An 18,485-nucleotide genomic window follows, 5' to 3' on the forward strand; every position below is an offset into this window, starting at 1 on the left:
TACTAATTTCTTATCTGCACAGTGTCACCGCGAAATTAGTCTATATTTTTCCTCAGTTTCTCCGCAAAAATTAAACTCGAAGAAAAAACTCTTGTAATTTTTGATAGTTTATACAAACGAAACAATTTCCTATAAACTTAACCAAGAGTGCTCCTTACTTTTTTTTACAAAAGAAGAACCTTATTTGTACTTGATTAAGTTTTGATTTATCGTTCCATAGATACTTTATTGAAAAGAGGTTATTCAAAATTAAGAGGTAGATGCAACATCAGGAATTATTCATTAAGCAGAAACTGTTAGACAAAAACAAATTCTAATAATAATTGTTCTTAACGAAGAAAACGAAGCCCCGATAATACGGGTTGAAGCGGGGCGGATTTAGAGGGGGCGGGGAGGGGGGAGGCGGACGCCTTCCTCCCTCAGGGATTTGACCTCCTGCCGACCCAAAGGGTCCCCCTTTGAACTATTTTAAGATATCCATTTTTGGTTGACGATCCTCAAAAACTTTTTGAAGGCGAAATATACTAAACGCCAAAATAGTATACGCCAAAATATACTAATTTTGAGGGGGAGCGCGCAGTGAAAAAACGCGATTTTCGGTCAACTAATTCTAAAAACTGCCTAAAAAACGCTTTTTTGCCTGTTTTTTCAAAAAAATTTAAAGTCCGCCAAACCCCCCTCGAGAAAATCCTAGATCCGCCCCTGGGTTGAAGCCTAATTTATTATAATTAATATTAAAATGGTTAAAACATTTTGATTTTGATTATAAATTTTACGAATACAATTATTATGATTATTATTGCCCCTGCGATAAATGAAGGTATTGCTTTCCGGTACTAGAATTTGTCAAAAAATAGCTTTGTGTTCAGAATGGTCAAATGATTATTAAATTATTTTATACCAGTCACATAGTTAGTGTAGCGCTGAATTGTTAATTAAAAGCATGGTTACTGTATGGGCTGCATATGTGCCCTGTGTTCACGCTAAGAGTTGAAAACAATTCTTATTGGTTTTGAAAGTTTTAAGTAGATTTTTGGCACTGAAGTCGGTTTTAATTCTGTCGTTTTTTCCTTGTTTTAAAAAAGTTTTTGTTGGTATGATGATAATTAAACTGTAAAAACAATTTTTTATTAATCTAAATCATTCTTTTATTACGCTTGCTATAAGTTTGGGGCTGGTGTTCAGACTTGAGGAGACAAATGTTATTGCAATTGATTTTTTATTACTTGATTTTTTTCTGGGATCAAAGTAAGCTCAAAGTCATCCAGTTTTTTTTCCATTTGAAACAAGTTTGCAAGAATTTTGCCTCATGTTTTTAAATATCGAGCTCACCAATGAATTGTTATTATACAATAATTGATCTTCTGTTTTATTCTCGTAGAGTTGGTTATAGTCTCTGCTTGTTTGAATCAGAATACAGTCATCGCCGAGCTTCAATGTTGACTGACTCATTTTGAAAAAGTATGAAAACTTTGAATGAAGTGTTTGAACCATTTTGATCAAATCAATTGCAGTTTGTGTTTTTCACGATATTTTTTTAGTTTCAGCTAAATAGTTTAGCTTGAATTTAAATCAATCAATTCAAAAGTTGCTGTTTTTATCAGTGTACAATGAACAGTCATTGCCTTTCACTGATGAAGGCAGTTTGGGAAGTTGTGTTCAGTTACTAGTGAGTTTTTTAATGCATTTGAAGCTTCGAATATGGTTTATATTTTACTGAGTTTTCTATTGTTCCGATCATTTCTATGCAAAATTAGGTACCACATGTAATCATTGGAAATACTCATTCTATAGTTTTCTATTCTTTTTACATTTGAAAAATGTGGAGGAACTTTGTATTCGGGTTTGTTTTAGTTTTTTCTGTTAATTTGTTTTTCACGCAAAATCAGGTACCACAAAATATCATCTTGTTAAAAATCAGTTTTATAATCACAAATAGTAATATATCATAAGCGATTTCAGTTGTGATTTGATTGACATTAAAAAATGTTGAAAAAAATTCCCAGTTTGTCGAGAAAACCCAGTTTGAAGTTTTCAATTTTTGGTCTAGTTTCAAGTCAATAAGTGTAGGCTAAGCAGGCCCAAAAAAAAGCTTATTTTATGTTCAATTTAAGCCGTATAAACTTACTTTTACTCGGAAAAAAAGTTTTTCGAGTTTTTAGCGTCAATTTGGAATCGAAATCTTACAGATTCAAAATAATTTAACATGTTTTTACATGATTTCTTTGTGATATTTTTCTACAAAAACTGTTTTGTTTTGCAATTGGCCTTTATTAGTATGCCCAATTTCTATTTTTTTTCTTTCAGATCATACTATCACACAAAACAAAAAAATTAACAAATGGCATAAATTTTTTTTTAAAAATGAATTTTTTTAAGATAATGGTCGGAACATTCTGTGCTAATTGCATAGTAACCAGCTATCTTTTTTGAATATTGTGAATGCTTTTCAATTTTTTGCTCAAACTGAATAAGTAGGGTAACAGTTGTTCAAATGGTGCAAGGTCAGCTACGCTTCTGTGTAATTGTCTTTGTTATGATTAATATGATTATCATAGTAATAATTTTTATGATTAGTTCTTATGATTATGATTTTTATGATTTCGATGATTTTAACTATGATTATATTCACTATAATGAAGTATGCTATCACGATTATTTTTACCTCTGATGAATTTTTGTAGACTCGAATTATGTTGAAATATTTACTGCTTTGATGTTTTTTCTATGCTTTAAAATTTTTTCTGCCTATATAATTAGAAGCCGATACTGAGCCTAAGTTGTTCGAAAGACGTTTCTATTATGTTTAACTTGCCTATAATTTCTGGACACGTGTGTTGCATTCGATTCCAGTTTACTATCTGATTTTTTGGAGGAGTTAGCTGAGTAAGTATAGTAGCATCTAGTTGTTCGTTATTTTTAATGCACTCAAGTTATGAGAACCGTTCAGTAAACAATATTAGTTCACATCTATTGTTCAGCCGTGTTTCCGAAAAAGAACATCCTAAATTGAATTGAATCACTTTCAATTTAGCTAATATTCTTGCTGATGGTTGCTTGCAACATTTTTAGTTGATGTATCGTTTTTTTCTTGCTTTATTCAAAGCTCTGACTGCTTATATATAACAATCATAATTCGTTTTTTTTGTTGATTAAATGAAACAATAAAAATGTTTAATTGCTTTGTTTTCATTTAACTTCTTTCTGTTTTTCTAAGTTTTGAAATGTTTCTTAAAAAAATGTTAAATTTTTTTTACCTTATGACTTTTTAATTTTCATGCGGGTTTTTCTATATCGTGATTGAGTTCTAAGTAAACCATTAAAACGTTTTCTGTTTGAGATATGGTTAGATTCTGCAGAAAGAGTCGGAATTCAATTAGAATGTTTTTGGATTTTTTAAACGTTTTTCTCTCTTTATTAAATCAGAACCAATTTTGTTTCTCAGAACCAAATTATTAATTTGAATAAAGAGGAATATTTCATATTCATTGTTAGTTTAAAGAGAAAAAGTTTTATATATGAAAAAATATTCAAGTGACCAAATATTCATCATTAAAACATCGAAGCAAAATAAACAGCAAATTTTCGCGTTTCAAGCTGTTTTATACTGATAATTTTTTTGTGAGATCATGTAGTTTCATTGTTTAAACAACTAAGCACATGTAATGGCAAAAATAGACTTTTACTCTTTTACTGTGCAGTTAGCATATTATGTTCTGTTTTTTCTTCTTTATAAAGCTTTAAAGTTTTGAAACAGAGGCGAAGCTGAGCTTCGCACTAGTTGCGATTCAAAAATGAATGACTAGGATTGAAATCAAGTAAAAAAAAGTTGAAAAAACTTCAAAAAGTCGTTTTTGTCTTCTAAAAAATTGCAACCGCCCAAAATATCTGGAACAAAATTATCTGCACCGTTATAAACTTTTCAAAGAGCTTTCGAATGCTGGAATGAAGTCGAACTTTCAAAAAACTCCTTTTTGCGGTAACTAAGTCAGCAAAGAAACAGGTTCCAACTGGAATTGAAATCCTGAGCTTTGTCGTCTGAAGCATCGGTGTTATTGCATTTGGAAGAAAGCTGAAATTTCAAAAATGTGGGCTACGGGAATCAAACCAACAAAAAAATAGGATCGTCCGAAATAACTAAGTTTGCAAAAACACATCCCGGTCGGAATCAAATCACAGTCCTTTGCCGTCTTAAGCAGGTGTGTTACTTCTACGCCAGATGCTTGATTGAATTTGAACTTGTAATCAAAAACCATGGATTCGAAAGAAACTTGAATTTAAATTAAAAAATAAAACAAAAAATAGCTTTAAGTTTTTTCTTTTCAAACTGAAAGATTTAGCGTATATAAAAAAGTGTGCTAGAAAAACATTTGTGTGAAAAAGCTTTTCATCGTGCTATTTTCTTCGAATTGACTCTAATAATCAATTGTAAAAAAAATTAAAAAGAACACCCGGCAAATAAGCCGCCGACAAAATTTGGGCCGAAATATATTAAGCCTACAAAAAAAAAACAATTTTGCATCTCTGTTTATTTACCTGTAGATCCAGTAAAGCATCAATTCTAGGCGCATTAACCCTAGGCACTGCTAAATATGCAACGTACAGAAAAAGGATATCTCAAAATGGGATATCAACATGTGAAGAAAGTTGTTTCCGGAAAAAAAGTCTAGTACCCGATTGCAATACCCTTGCTTATCGCAAGGGTAAAAAAATCAAAATTGTTCGAAAATTTTTTCAGTTTTTTATTTCCCCGAGTTTGCTGCTTTTTAAACTAGAAAGAGAGAATTTGATAAAACATGGAAAATTTCCTGTTCGCTTAGTGTGTTTTTGAAGTCGATGAATAAAACATGTAAGAATCTGGTAATACTACAACAAGGTAAACATCCCTTTAAGAATTTGTCTGTGATCAGTCCGAAGTCTCTGTGTTTAGAAAAACGGAGCAATTCATAACAATTTTTCACTAAAGTGTCGCTTTTTACTGAAGGTTCCAATTAGCTGACGTTCTCACTCTTCTTACTAGTTATCTTCTGGTCTTATTTGTCGTCAAGTTTGTTTTAGGGAGCTGTATGGATCAACCATCGATATAACCTTCTTAGCGCTGAATATAGTTCGTTGGTTGGTTGAAGTTACATTGGACGATACAGTGAAAAAATAAATTTTAATTAGACATTTTTAATCCAAATATATACATATGAAATCAACGGAGAACAAGTTAGCTAATAAAATTTTATTTTGGAAATAAGTTTGTTGCAAACCAACTTGTTAAGTCATGGACGTGATGTGAGGAGGTTCTTATGGTGACTCATAAATTGAGATGGCTAATCTGCACAGCTGCAATTTTCGTTGGTATGATAATAGAATGTGTCTTCGTCATAAACTGTTGAACCACATCTGGAACAATGGTAGTCCTTGCAGTACGAGTTAGGACATCTTATGACTCCAACAATGCCTCTCGGATACGTGAAGAACTCCATGCAAGCGGGACACGAATCGATCACCACCGGTTTTGAAGACGCCCAGAAGGTCAAGTAGGATAGCCAAGCAGCATCCAATAGATCACTCCATAAATTGAAAGACAAACGGTCTTTCAGATCCTGGTTTATTATAATCTGGTCGCACATCTTCCTGGTTTGGTCGGATATTGCGTCACACTTGATTCCACTTTTGTGGAATATTCCGGCTTCAATCTGATCACATGCCAAGTTGTACAGGCAAGATGAACAGTAAATACATCCGCAAATTGTAAGACTAAAACCCATATCGTGAACTTCTGGATTCAAGTCGACAACATCTGCACCTTTTTTCTTTTTGATATGTTTTAAAGGTTTGTCAAGGTGAATTTTTTGAAGGCATTTGCAGCATTTCGTATCTCCATTTTTCGCTTCCATTGTGCTCGTTGCTTGCGTGGTTTCAATATTTCTTTTTAATTCGTAGAACGCTTTTAATCCGAGTTCTCTAGATGGTGCTAAAACGCGAACCGTGGGAAGGATTTTGTCGTCGTTTCGGGAGCCTAAGGTAACTGTGAAAGCGACGCAATCAGATAAAAATTGACCTCTCAATTCACTCAACTTCGTACGAAGCCGCTTCAGTTCCCCACGTTGAAGCTTGTAGCTAAGAAAAAACAATAAATTGTCTTCGTGGTTCTTCACTTTTCCCCGAACTAAATCAAGTTCGGTTTGAATATCACAGCTTATTTCGTACTTATCGTCACCAAAAACTTCAAAGAATGGTTTGATGCTCCCATGGAGTTGTATCAGATAATTTTCGCACTCGCTTTCACTCTCAACTTTCTCCTTAATTTCCTGAAGGCGTTTGAACGTATGCTTCCAGGCACTTTTTGGAAGTCCTATGTCAGTTTCTTTCACAACTTCGCTGAGGAAAATTTCCTGTTCGTTTAGTGTGTTTTTGAAGTCGATGACGGAATTTTTTGCTTTCCAATTTAGAGACGATAGCACAAACAATCTTTTCCGTGCAGTGATTTTGACATCAGGAAAATCCTCGGCGATTTCATGTACTGAAGGATAAATATAGGTGTCCGGGACAAAAATTTCGACGTTATTGTCCAGAAAGCAATGAGCCTCTGAAAGGCCATTTTGCTCGGCTGTGCTTTTGAAATTACTGTCTATGTATTCAGCGACTATAGCAGAGGTGAATTTTATCTTAAGGCATGGACAACCTGTTCGATCGGTGAAGAAATCGTTATCAAAAATCTGTGGTTCGCCCCATAATTCCAAAACTTCGTCATTGTGGCAGTTTTCTCTGATATCCTCCAGAGTTGCTTCTAAATTGGGTTTCTCATCTGGGGCAATATTTCGAAACATGATAACTGTTGGCTTGATCTTGCTATAATTCGTCACAACTTCAGCCTGGGGAACAGAAATAGCAGTGTCATTGAGCCGCAATCCAGACTCGAATAATCCCAGAGTCCTCCGCTTCTTCGAGTGTGGGTAAGGCACCTGGTAGTCGTTTCTTATGAACTGAAGTTTTTTATCCTCAACCAATTTTTTTAGGTCTGATTTTTCATTGGCATTTTTTGCTTCGCATTCCGAGCCATATATTCCAATTTGACCCGAATCAAACATGAATCTGATAACGGCCCCCGATCTTTTCTCCAAACTTTGAAGGTAGCTCGAGTCATCATCAAGTTTCATGTGCTTCAATTCCTTTAGAACTTCTCCCAAAATTTTAGGCCCTACAAATTGTATGGGTAATTTAGTTACGAAGCTTTTCAACTCTGATAAGGAAAAAGGCATTTTCCTCTGAACTATATTGTTCTGTTTCAGCCACCTGTCGGAAGCGTGATCGATGATTTTTTCAGACTGGATTCTGCAAGCGGCCTGCATGAACACTTTTCCCCCTGAGGTCTTGAAGAGTTCTGTGAATATGACATAGGTGTTTTCAACAACATCGCCCAGTTTTGAAAGAGCTGATTTGTTGGAGAGATAAATTTTCAGCAAATGTGTATGGTTCTGTTCAGAAGATCCTCTTTCAGTTTCACAGAAATCTCGAGTGACATTTGATGGCGTCAGCATTGAGTAGCCGCTTTCGATGAACGGTTTTTCGTGCATCTCTGCAATGTTATGAAAGTAGCCAGTAACCAATAAGTTGTGAAGGGGTTCCAGTATTTGATCCAATGGCACAAATTGTTCATGAAACTCCTGGGAAACAATTTTTTGTTGCTTCAAAGTCCTGTACACTGAATCGATAGACTTATGAATGCTTCTCAAGATTTCATAGTTGACTCCAATGTTTTGACACCAATTTTTGGCACCCAAATTTTGTATGACCTTCCATTCCCGTTGATCTGTGTGCGTCTCTGAGCGTCCTTTTCTTTGTTCGATTTCGAGATACGTTTTGTAGATCCGAAACCACGTGAAAGCGTCTCCAAGTTCATCCAAGTATAAACTACGTCCTTCAACTTCATAACGTGTCACTTTTTTAACCTGCAAATCTGAACCTTGTTTCACTAGTACGGCAAATTGAATTGCTTGTACCAGCAAACCAAGTTTCCTAGACTCTAAAATCATTCGTACTCCTTCTAATGATATTTGACCCATTAAATTGATAGCCAATTTTCCCTCATCTGGAAGCGATATATCTCTCATTGGGCTTCGAATGATGAACTTCAAATTTAGAAGTCTTTCCTCTGCAAAACGAACGGAGCTTTCATCAGGCTGGGCATCAGGCATCAAAACAAGGTTTTCAATTGACCCAAACCACTTCAAAGCGTAAAGATACAATTCATCGATCGGGCATTGCTTCAATTCGGGCTCGTCGTACTTTTTAAGCTTTTCAAATTCCTCTTCGGAGCACACTCGGTAACAGAAACCCGGTTCAATTCTACCTGCTCGGCCCTGTCGTTGCTTAGCAGAAGCTTGAGAGTTCGATTGCAGCTCTAACGCTGTGACCCGCAATTCGTGATCGTAGGCTACTTTTCTAGCTAATCCTGCATCAATTACGTATTTCACGCCCGGAATTGTAAGCGATGTCTCGGCAATATTCGTACAACAGACGACTTTTCTGACATAATTCGTACAAGTTAAGTTACCTCTATTTCCCGACAAGTTCTTGATCAGTTCAAGGGCGCCGTGAATCTCTCGCTTTCCTGGTAGAAATATCAACACGTCGCCTTTTTCTCGCGGGATTATATCGTTAAAAAGGACATGTACAGCATGCAAAACTAGTTTCGATTTACTTGGCGTTTCATTTTCTTCGTCATTTGATTCATCAAATGATTCGCTGTCTGAATCATAGTTTTCAGAGAAACTGCCTGTTTGATATTCAAACTCTATCTTTTCCGTCGGCACGGGCTTGTAAATCAATTCAACCGCATGCATCCGACCCTCGCATTCTATGACAGGACAACCCAAGAAGTACTCCGAAAACTGTTGCTGGTTAATGGATGCAGACATCACCACCACTTTCAATTTAGAGCCAGAGTTCTGAAGGGTGGAAGAAAAATCAAGCAAATTTGGTCGATAGCACATTACAGTCAGATGTAACAAAAACTTTTCATAATTTTCATTCGATTTGAGTGTTTGTGAAATTTGACTTGTTCTTAGATATTACCAGCACGCAGTGGCCTTTTGTTTTGAATTCACTAATTTTCTTCATAATTTTAAATAAGAAAAAGCCCCTCAAAGAGAGCTGCACTAAAAATTGAAAACGCTTTCTCAGGCTTAATTAAGTGTTTTGATTTTTAAAATCAACTTTGTTTAATAATTTTTAGTTAGCATTTAGATTTTAGATTTAATCGACGTTCGAAGTGATGCTCTTTATTATGGGTTTTCATTCACCCTTCAAAAAAGTTTTGAAAATATTGGCGTCCTGATCAAACTGCTTTTGAAAAAAAAGCGGAATAAGTTAAACGCTATTTATTTGGCATTCCTTGTGCTTTTTAAGAACTCGTTCAGTTTTCATTGAAGTATAAAAATAATTTCACAGAGTAATGGCGCATCAAATAAACCTGCTTAAATTTACCCCCATAAGAATCTGCCGCAGCAGTGCCATCAGGAAATCCGTGTCCCTGCCTCTCTCATGCGCTTCGTCCACAATCACACAGTCATAGGGCGTTTCCTGTTGTTTAATGGAGTGCAATAGAAGTCCTTCGGTCACGAACTCAATTCGAGTCTCATTCCCAACTTTTTCGAATTTGTCCCGGTCCCAATTTGACATTCCCTTGCGCCCGATTCTGAACCCCACCCAGCCGCCTTCATCTCCCATTGTTCCCTCCAAATCATTTTTGGCAATTTCTGGTGACGCTTGTTTCTTATTCGATACAGATGGGAGGTCTGCCATCCAGCCTAACCGGTCATTAATATCTAATGCACGATCCTGTTCATTTTGACTCAATGCACTGTACAGTGGATACGCAGCGACCGCAGAGTTCTTGGATTGAAAACTATTCGCTTGATTCTTTGAATTCTTACTTTTTGCAAAATCAATACTTCCCGAATATTCAAGAGAAACTCTTTTCGAAATCGTCGTGGCGGCTACGCGGCGCGGCTGGGTGCAAGCAATTCTAGGGAACCTCCGCTGATGCAAGTCGTTCAGGACATGGTGGAGATCGTCCGCTAAATACTGAGGAACTTGGGTGCTTTTTCCACTTCCTGTGTTGGCAACAACCACCACAACATTGTGTTCACGCATGGCGTCAAGTAGTTCAGCTCGTTTGCAGAAAATTGGAAGTTTACTCTCGCTGCATTCTAACTTGCAGCGATTCTTTTCACGCATCAGACACATTTGCAGTTCAGTGTTTTGCCTGATACGGTTCTCTGACACTTCAGGTGAATAAAGTTTCGTACGATAGTCAACCTCGTTAAGTGCAGCACATAGTGCCAAATTAAACGGACTAGCTTTATAAGATATTGCTCCTATCTTGGCAATAGATTCGTTGTGAATCGAGGCATCATACACTTGCTTCAATTTTTTCTCCAGAACTATTTTTTCATTGCGTAACTGGTTAACTTTCTTTTGACAATTATCGGGGAAGTCTAATAGCTCCAGAGTTTCACTAACAAGTTCGAGCGTTTTTCTGTGATTGACTTGAAATTCAGAACGAAAAAGTAAAGGCGAGCTTGTTGGCGCTTTCGGCTCGGTCTTCAATTTACTTCGATTTCCGTATTTTTCATTTATTATCTTCGTTGCCATCAAGATTTGTTCTTGCAATTTCTTGGTCTTAGCGTCAATATTGGAGATTTTTTCTGTTATCAGCTCGGGAAGCCTGTAGACCTCCTCGTTTTCGTCTGGTAGTTCTAATGAGTTCCACTCCTCATAAGTTCGGTCTTTACATTTGCCGAATCGGTCTAGCTCCGGGGTAAGATAATATCTACTTACTTTTACCAAATTGCAAGGTGGTTTCGGTTCAATAAGTCTCAACTTGGCATAAACTTCTTTCACTGCAGCTTTTTCGTCAATTTCTAGGTAAGATTCAACCGATCTCTCCATTTTGTTTTTAAGAAACTGTTTCTTCTGAAGCCAATTTATCTCATTTTGACTTAAATTCCTCGGGCGTCTTAAGACAGTCCTCGCAGCGATGTTTTCAAATTGACGATACAACTTAACAAGAAATCCAGGATTTGCTGGTGCCAAATGATCATCCAATTGTCGCTTCCAAGTTTTGATATTTTCAGTTAAACCGTTTGCTTGGTGAATGATTTGGCTGTGACGCTGAAGCAAATCAACATTTTGAACAATGTCCTGCTTTAATTGGTTTTCTAGTTCCATCTGTCGGACAAGTAAACGCGAAATAAATTTAATCGCTTTTTCAATTCTCTCCGTTTCTGCTTCAAACTCAGTTCTTTGTAAAGTTCCTTCTGCTTCAAGCAGAGTCACAAATTGCGACTCGGATAAGACAGAGACACAAGCGAGGTACTTTTTATTGTTTTCTTCTTTAGCATGTAGAACTCGTTCCATGTTTTCTTGCTGTCTTATATAGGCTTTTAACTGCCGGAGCTAAAAAAAAATACATGACTGGTAGAACCTTGAATGTTCCGACCGCCCGTTAACTGATCCTGAATAGTATTTGGTTAATGAAATTTTGACCAAACTTTTAATTTTAGGCTGATAATATCAAATTTCAAGTGTTAAATCATGAATTGTGTATGGAAATAGTAAAACCAATTAATTTGACTCAGTTCAATTTGGAATAATTTTGTGGTGCGGGATAATGCGCCACGCCTAAACCACGCGCTGAACACTTTCATAAAATATAAAACGAGCTTTTAATTAAGCTCATTTCATAGATGCCGTAAAGTCAGGTAAGTGAAGTGGGGAGAACACGAAGATCAAGGTACCGATCCCCGAGAGTAGCATTCTTTTGAAAATTGCTCTGGACAAAAAACACCCCGAGCATATATCTTCCTTACTTTCTTCGAAAGTTGGAACACTAACAAGACTGCTTGTATCAGGACGAAGCCTTAAAAGTTTCAATTGGCTTGTAGTGTCTATAGAGAAGTTTTCACTTTCCAACAATTGATGAAATTTTCAAAAAAAAAAATCAAAAATTGGTCGTAAAAAATTTAAATGCTTAGTTATAGATTTTCAAGTACCACAGTGCCGAAGGATCACCGACAGTGATTAATTGCTATTTAAGTTAAAGTTTTGAATTGTCAAATCAAAGAATATTTGCAAATGAAATTCCAAAAACTTTTTGGTTTTTTAGATCAACCAAGCCTGTTTCTCAGCTTGGATAAACACTTTTTTGAAAAAGTCAATCAGAACAAAATTTATGGCGAAATATACTTCAAGCCGTTAATTTCAAACGGCTTGAAATCCAGCAATCATCAGTAGTAAAGTAAAAGTGGCTAGGAAAATTACCACTTTTAACCCCACCCCCCAAAATTCGGTGTGCCGTTGTACTTACCAATTTCAACCCCCAAAGGGGTTAAAGCCCCTACTTTTTCAGGCACGCATGTTTAAAGGGGGGTTAAAATTGGTAATTTTCCAGCCACTTTATGGAAATGGGAATGGAATTAAGTTTTGGTTGGTGCATGTTTTCCCTTCTAAAGTTTGGGGGTATTGGCTTGTTTACATGTAAAATGACGTTATATACCTATTATATGCAACCAAACTATATGGTATATAGGAAAGCACAAGATTTTGGCAGCGTAGTTTAGCTGTTGGCTGCGGTGAACGATTTCCTTCAAAAATACATGTTTGATTGCTGAATCTCGAAGAAAGGAAAATTCGTCAAGTGCGGCGGCCGCCACCTCTATTTAGGCAAAAATTAATGGTCAATATGATCGAAATAAAAATGAAAAATTACTTTAAGCTAATTGAAGGTAAAAAACAGAGAAAAATTACGAAACACTGAAAACTATAAAATAATGAAGTTGGCTTGAAATTTTCGACATTTCCATTTTCCGTGTCTACAGGAGACTGAAAAAACGTCTGAAATCTATGAAAAAAATTTCGATTTTATAGAAAGGTTGAAAGAGCTAATAAGTTGAAGTGGCTAAAGATCTTGAAAAACGAGAACACTGATGAACACTTAGTTTTGCTGCAGCCATTTCTAAGACTTGCATATACCACTTTTTATAATAAAAAGGAAACAATTTCCGGAGCTTCTAGAAAACGTTTAGTACTTATTTTTAACTTTATTGTGCTAACAGAATTTTTGAAAATATTCATCAAAGCGGACCTAGAAACTGGGGGAAAACTGTTATTTGTGTACCAATATATACGACAGAACAGAGTGACCATCAAATAAAGCAGGTGAAAACTTATTTGCGACCTTTAAGGAAAGCAGTTTTTCAAATTAAAGCAAACTCAATCGGGAAAGACTGAACACAAACTAAGACAAGTTATGGATACAAACTTGATATAAATTCGGAGTTATAATTTGACCATCCAAACTTTTTGATTTTTCCATTAAAAGAATATGCAAATAATTAACTTTTTAATTTGATACTACAATCTGGTCAACTGTTCTCAGTATCTTCTGATTAAGTTCAAATTGGTTTTAGCTAGAGCTTTCTATTCAAAAATTTGAAGCACTATCAGTTATGATCATTGATTAATCTTCTGCTCAACAAATCAAATTTTGAGTGTTTTTTAATGTAAATCTGATCTTTTGAATGTTTCCATGATTACGCTATTGCCTCTCAAAATACGGTGGCTTTTTGACCAAAATATTCGATTATTCATCAACAACTAATTGTGTTATCAAGAATTCAACCTTTCTTTCAATATATGTTTGGGGTGATCCAAGCTTTCACATTCACGTTCTGATCACTAGCAGTATCAAAGCAGTTCGCATCATGATATTTCTTCTCATTTTTACATCGATATTTGTCTTCTCTATTAACAAAACATGTCTTCGTAAAACGGTTAGTTGTTTGAAATTGTAAGATAAAAAATCAAGCCTTATCAATAACACTCTACCTGAATCTTCGGATTCCGTCAGGATGATAGCTGTTTCACACTAAACAATGCTTTCACACCAAATTGGCTACAGCAGTTTCCGAAATGTTGTAAGTGCCATTTTGTAGTTTCAATGCATTTCGATAAACATCATTTATGTTGTGTTATCTTAAGCTGGAACGACTAACAAAGACATATTTAATTTGCCAATAAAAAGTTTGTTAGACAGTTTTACAAATTTTGAGCCTCAATGCAGAAAGACTTGCTATTAATTTCAAAGACAAAAGGCGTAAGCATTTTGAGCTATTTCATAAAACGCTCTATCGACTAAATAAATCTTGAATTTAAAAAAGTGGTACTGACTGTTTATCTGATTACACAATTGCTTCACTTCTGTTGGTTTATAAGTTTGATTCATTATGAATTTTCAAATGAAAACCATTGAAAATTTGTTATTTTTAGAGATTGATCAATCATCCTTCAAATATACAGTACCTGTCATTTAAACTGTGCCCGCTTACCGTCTTCAGCTCTACCAGCCGCATGTCTTTTTCTTCCATCGATCGTATTCGTCTGCACGGTCAATGATTTTCCTCAATAAACCATCATTTTTTTCTAATAATTTGGTTATCGTAATCTTTATCTCAATGAGCAGCAGTTCATCAAACAGTTTGGACTCCATGCTGTCTCCAATTGGACTTGTTATTTGCTGCTTCCATCGACATTTTTTTGTGAAAACTTGAAAACTGATCTTTCCTGTTACAAATTTAAAACATTTTTCATAATCCATAACTGCAGATAAATTGAAATTAAACTCAATGCTGCATATGCCACTTTTTCAAATTGAATTGTTCATAATGAGGATACCTGGAAGATCAAATATTTCGAGGAAAAAATTTTTAAAAAAATTTATCAAATTGTTTCGCAAATCAAGAAAACGAAAAAAAAACTAGCATTATAGTATCTGGTTGATTATTCTGGAATGTTCGAGAAACTTAAGAAGAGAGATAAGAAAGTTTTGGATTGAGTTAGATATATACTTTTATTTAAAATAAAATAAACGATTTCAACTATACTCAAACATACATACCCCACGAAACATATAAAGCTGCATACTTGTATAAACATAAAAACATAAATACATTTTCATAAGTTGCAAACTTAAATGCGTTCTTACAAAATATAGGGATACGTATTTTATTAGACATACGTTTGTTCATACACATTTAAATACTTACATAAGGTTATTCATAGAAACTTACATACAAAAACAATTAAATACACACATACTGAAAACAAACATACATACATGTATACATAAGCACAAACTTCCATAAACACATATATACATAGATACATGCATATAGATACATACATACGTACTTACATATATACATACAAAAATAATGTTACTTAGAGACATCCATACAACCATACACACAAAATTACATACATATATTCAAAAATATTTCCATACATACAAACATTCAAAAATTAAGTCTGACATAAAGGTATGAAAACAAACATAGAGTCTTATACTTAAGAAGAATGCAAAATAACTACCATCTATACATAAGTTTTACATACTTGCTTACATACTTTTAAAGCTGCAATCAATTATACGAAAAGTTTTGCTTACACACATGCAAAGATTTTACTTAAGGTTTCTGCTGACCTTTAAAATACAACCGCATGTAAACCCACAAACCAACTTGCATTCAAAAAAGAACCACGCACTACAGACTGGCATTCATATGTCTTTACATAAAATCATATAAACGTGCCTTTCATACTCATATACGAATATGCATAAGTACTTGCCTACAAAAAGACATGGATTGTACTTTACAAGCATGCAACTACTCATGTCTACACACTTTCCTTTTAAACGGACATAAAACTTCAATCATAAATTTGTACAACTTACAAACCAGCTAACTTTTAAATGCTTTTAAACTGAAAAACATGCATTGATACAAAATAATTGCTGGTTTTCATTCACTCAATCAAGCGCACATGCATTCAAAAAGTTTTACTTACACAAAAACATACAAATATACATAACTTCTAAATACTCAAATGAATACACACAAATAGTATGTGCATACATGATTAATTACATTTATACATGCAAAACGTTGTACACTTTTACATAGATACATACAGTTTACATAAATAGACACACACGCAAGTTTTGCTTACATACATGCAAAGATTTTACTTATTAGTTCTGCTGACCTTTAAAATACAAGCACATGTAAACACACAAACCAACTTGCATTCACTTCACACTTTCAAGACAAATGTATACACACATTCATACAAAAAGAATCACGCATTACAAAAAGAATCACGACTGGCATTCATACGTCTTTACATACAATCATATAAACGTGCCTGTCATACTGATATACGAATATGCATAAGTACTTGCCTAAAAACATACATTGATTCGAAAAATTTGCTTGAATTAATTCACTCAACCAAGCGGACATGCAGTCAAGAGTTCTTACTTACATAAAAACATACAAATTTACATAACTTCTAAATACTCAAATGAGTACACACAAATAGTATGTACATACATGATTAATTACATTTACACATGCAAAAAGTTGTACACTTTTACATAGATACATACAGTTTACATAAATACACACATACGCAAATATATACTATGCTTATAGTATCTTGTCAAACTTTCAAGAAAAACTAAAAACCTTAGTAAAATTCAAGTTGGGTTATAGTTATTCTTCTAGTTACAATTGTTTTGGTTTACAAGCGCATAAGGAAAAAAATTGTACTCATACTTACAAACACATCAACTTGAATACATACACGCATACACAAAAAGTATTATTTCTTGCATTTGTTTATACATTACTAGAAATATTCACACAAAAATATAGTCATTACGTTTTACGTATGAATATATTCAAATACACTCAAACCTACATACACAATTTGATTTTTACAATGCAAACGTCGCAAGCAGAGATTTGCAAAGAAATGCCAGCTTTCAGCCGACTCATCTACACCATTTAGCAATGTTGTTCATATTTGAAAAAAAAAAAAAAAGGGCGATAAACAATTTTTTAATAGGTCTGTTGATCTCCCAAACGAATTTTCTAAAGGTATCAAACTTCAACTCAAAATTGACCAGTGAGTCATGAGAAGCGCTTTTAGTGGTCAGAAGAAAAAACCAAGGCTTACTAACTTGCATAGGACGGGAAAATTTCAAAACAAATTGTTGAAACTTTTTTCCCCGTATTTATGCAATATCGATAGTTTGAGCTATATTATCTTAGAAAATGATCTATTAACTATGATGAAACTAACGGTTAAGGGTATGTTTTAGAGAAAACAAGAGTTGTTCTAAGCTGATGTTCAACTCCTTTTTCAGTTATAAAGAAAACTTTTAGTAAATTTTTAAATTTGTGCAAAATAAACATCCCAATCTTCTTTTGCGATTTTGAATTTTCTAGAACGACCGTTTTTTAGACATGATTCTAAATGAAACACAAATTTTTTATAATTTTAAAGAATTAAGAGCAAAAAAAAACTTTTGTTCTTTTTGTTTTATTTAATTTAGTTTACAAAACAAACAGCTAAAACATTAATAAATTCAACTTAACTATTTGAAAAAAAGCAGAACAAAACACAAAACAGACTGAAAACTTTTCAATTGACGCCACGTATAACAGAGATTGATGCGCTCCGATCCTTTTTCTTGTTTTTTTTTGCGAGCAACTGGCGTTTACATTTGGCTAATATCGGTTGTCTGCCTACTGCACCAAGGGCTCACTGTTAGACTGATTTCTGCAACGAGAGTAACAAGGTGAAGCTGGTGGCTCCATTTCCAGGCCGACTTGGGCCTCTCGACATCCTGGGAAGATCCAATTTGTCTATACGAAAGAGGAATGCGCTCATAAGGAGATGAGTAAATCTAGATCGTTGATTAGCATAACTTTGGCTATTTGCGCTGAATCGATGATATAAACTCGATGATCAAAAATTCATCTTTTCTGATGTCCTCTTATCCATGTTTTTAAAAGATATAAATGGAATAAGATAAACTAAATGAAAAATATGTGATTTAGAGTGATCCAATTATCATAAATTGAATTTAATTGTTGTCTAATAAGGAAAGAAAATTTCCGTGAGCAGTCTTGTCAAAAATAGTACGTTCTTGAGCGGAATCAGTCAAAACTTGCACACAACAGTTTTTTAAAGTTTTGCGGTAACGGAGAGCAAACATTGAATTGAAACGGGTAAAATTATGAATCAAATGATGAAAGCACGCGCCTGCAGAGGCGTTGTTATTGCGCTAAAAACAGAACAAGTCTTATCATGAATTGGAAATGAAATAGCTGATAAATGCTTTGTTTTGTATAATCAAGACCACGTCTTTTCTAAATTTGATAGTAATTTTATCGACTCTTCTTCAAATTGAACAGTTTCGGACAAGTAATAAAACACAGCATAGTTTTGCGCTCAGCTTCATATCTTGTATTCAGCAACTAATCTAAAATGAACACATAAATTTCCCTATGTTTGATTGAGATTTATGATTGGGTATAGATGTCAGTCCACAACCAGAAAGATTTTCAAAAAAAACCTTT

The 18,485-nt window shown here is 34.5% G+C and overlaps 1 protein-coding gene across 1 annotated transcript in view; it reads right to left on the reverse strand.

Annotated features, from left to right (window-relative positions):
- Positions 1 to 5,139: 5,139 nt before the first annotated feature.
- The window catches only part of LOC134839176 (uncharacterized), a 26,304-nt gene continuing 12,958 nt past the window's right edge, over positions 5,140 to 18,485 (reverse strand). The window contains exons 3-4 of the mRNA XM_063854640.1: positions 9,481 to 11,454; positions 5,140 to 8,942 (exon numbers count right to left, since the gene is read on the reverse strand). Of these exons, the coding sequence (XP_063710710.1) occupies positions 5,319 to 8,942; positions 9,481 to 11,454 (5,598 nt within the window). The 3' untranslated portion in view covers positions 5,140 to 5,318. The remainder of the gene's footprint in view (positions 8,943 to 9,480; positions 11,455 to 18,485) is intronic.

The sequence above is a fragment of the Symsagittifera roscoffensis genome, chromosome 1 (assembly GCF_963678635.1).
Source record: "Symsagittifera roscoffensis chromosome 1, txSymRosc1.1, whole genome shotgun sequence".
Lineage (NCBI taxonomy): Eukaryota > Metazoa > Xenacoelomorpha > Acoela > Convolutidae > Symsagittifera > Symsagittifera roscoffensis.